The 1,628-nt window shown below is 42.9% G+C and overlaps 1 protein-coding gene across 1 annotated transcript in view; it reads left to right on the forward strand.

Moving 5' to 3' along the window:
• The window catches only part of nop56 (NOP56 ribonucleoprotein homolog), a 5,430-nt gene extending 4,184 nt beyond the window's left edge, over positions 1–1,246 (forward strand). Inside the window, 3 exon segments of the mRNA XM_020593085.1 lie at positions 3–45; positions 228–335; positions 690–1,246. Of these exon segments, the coding sequence (XP_020448741.1) occupies positions 3–45; positions 228–335; positions 690–1,064 (526 nt within the window). The 3' untranslated portion in view covers positions 1,065–1,246.
• Positions 1,247–1,628: the final 382 nt, after the last annotated feature.

Consider the following 1,628-nt stretch of genomic DNA (forward strand, 5'->3'; position numbering starts at 1 on the left):
GTACCACGGAAAAATGTGGATGTGATGAAAGAGGCTGTGAAAGAGGTGAGCTCGGTGCGCACTGAGGAAGATGAGATCATTAATGTCAATGTTGTGGATGATGACAAGTCTTTCCCTGACATCACTGAGGGTCAAAACTGATTTAATGAGCCTGATGCAGCATTGATGATTCTTAGGAAAAGCCTGATGGTTTCACCCTGATCATAATCGTATTCTCCCCATCTCAGGCATCTGATGTTGTAGCCGAACTCAAGAGGAAACAGGAAAAGAAAGAAAAGAAACGCAAGAAGCGTGAAAAGAAGTTGCAAGAACTTCAAGAAAATGGTGACGCTGAGGTAAAACTGAGCTGTAGTTACATTGCCCGCATGTTTTGATTTGAGATTTGACCCAAACATATGGTCCGGTCTCAGTGTACGACATGCCACATCAGCATGGCTCCGAACCATTGGCTGGTCCCAAACAATGGACTTGATCACTGAAGCGAGTCAGACACCAAAGCTGTTTAATGTAGTGAGGCCTGTTATAAAGGTTCACAGAACTTTGAGCAAAAATTGTTACTCACCTATAAACAATATATAGTGTATTTTTATATGCAAATAGACAAAATGTCTGGAGTAGAACTTCAAAAGATATTTGGCCCTTAACATCAACATTGCGATGTTCCTGTTTTTTCTCATGCTTCCTTGAAGGTGGAGAATGGAGAAATAGTCAAGAAGAAAAAGAAGAAAGAAGCGGTCGAGGAGACAGAGGTCCAACCAGAGGAGAGCCCCGTTGCAGAGGATGGAGCAGGAAACACCCCGGCAAAGAAGAAGAAGAAGGTCCAACCAGAGGAGAGCCCCGTTGCCGAGGATGGCGCAGGAAACACCTCGGCAAAGAAGAAGAAGAAACGAAAGGCAGAGGACACAGAAGAAGCGGTTGCAATGGACAGTGGAGCAGAGGAATTGAGTGCTTCAGCCAAGAAGAAGAAGAAACAAAAGACTGAAACTGTGGTGGCAGAAGAGGCTCCAGAAACACCTGTGGCTGAAAAGAAAAAGAAGAAGAAGAAAAAGGGAAATGTTGACTAAAGAGTGTGGGCAGAGACTGGGCCTTGATTTTTGTGTACAGTTTATTTTACTTATTTGAAGCTAGTTGAAGTAAGCAGCTTTATGCAGACTGCTAGGAAAAGCTTATGACTGTGCCTTTTAATTTTCTTGTACTGCTGTAAATACATTGTATGAATTAAATATTTTGCCAAGTCAAAGTGGAACTTCACTTGTTTTGGGATATTACCTTGCAAATTGTGATCATGGTCTAGTAATGACTGCCCTCTTGCTACGACAGCTTTTCAAACCATTGGTAGGGCTCATCAGAAGCACATGAAACTATCTGGTCTTTTGTGCCTCTGATCAACTATGCAGTAATGGTGGTGTGCTCAGGTTACTGGAACAGCCTGTGCCTTGGTTCTGCTGACAGTTTGACAGGTTTTGCGCTCAATGCACATTTTTATTTGGGTGTGTAGCTGCCTCTAGATAGACTTGAACTTACTGAAACTGGTGAAATTAAATTAGGATGTGCAATCAAATAGCAGCATGGCCATGAAACATGCTGGAGCCACGGGAAACTGGCAAAATGTGATCACAAGCACAATC

The sequence above is a fragment of the Monopterus albus genome, unplaced genomic scaffold, assembly GCF_001952655.1.
Source record: "Monopterus albus unplaced genomic scaffold, M_albus_1.0 scaffold18.1, whole genome shotgun sequence".
NCBI lineage: Eukaryota > Metazoa > Chordata > Actinopteri > Synbranchiformes > Synbranchidae > Monopterus > Monopterus albus.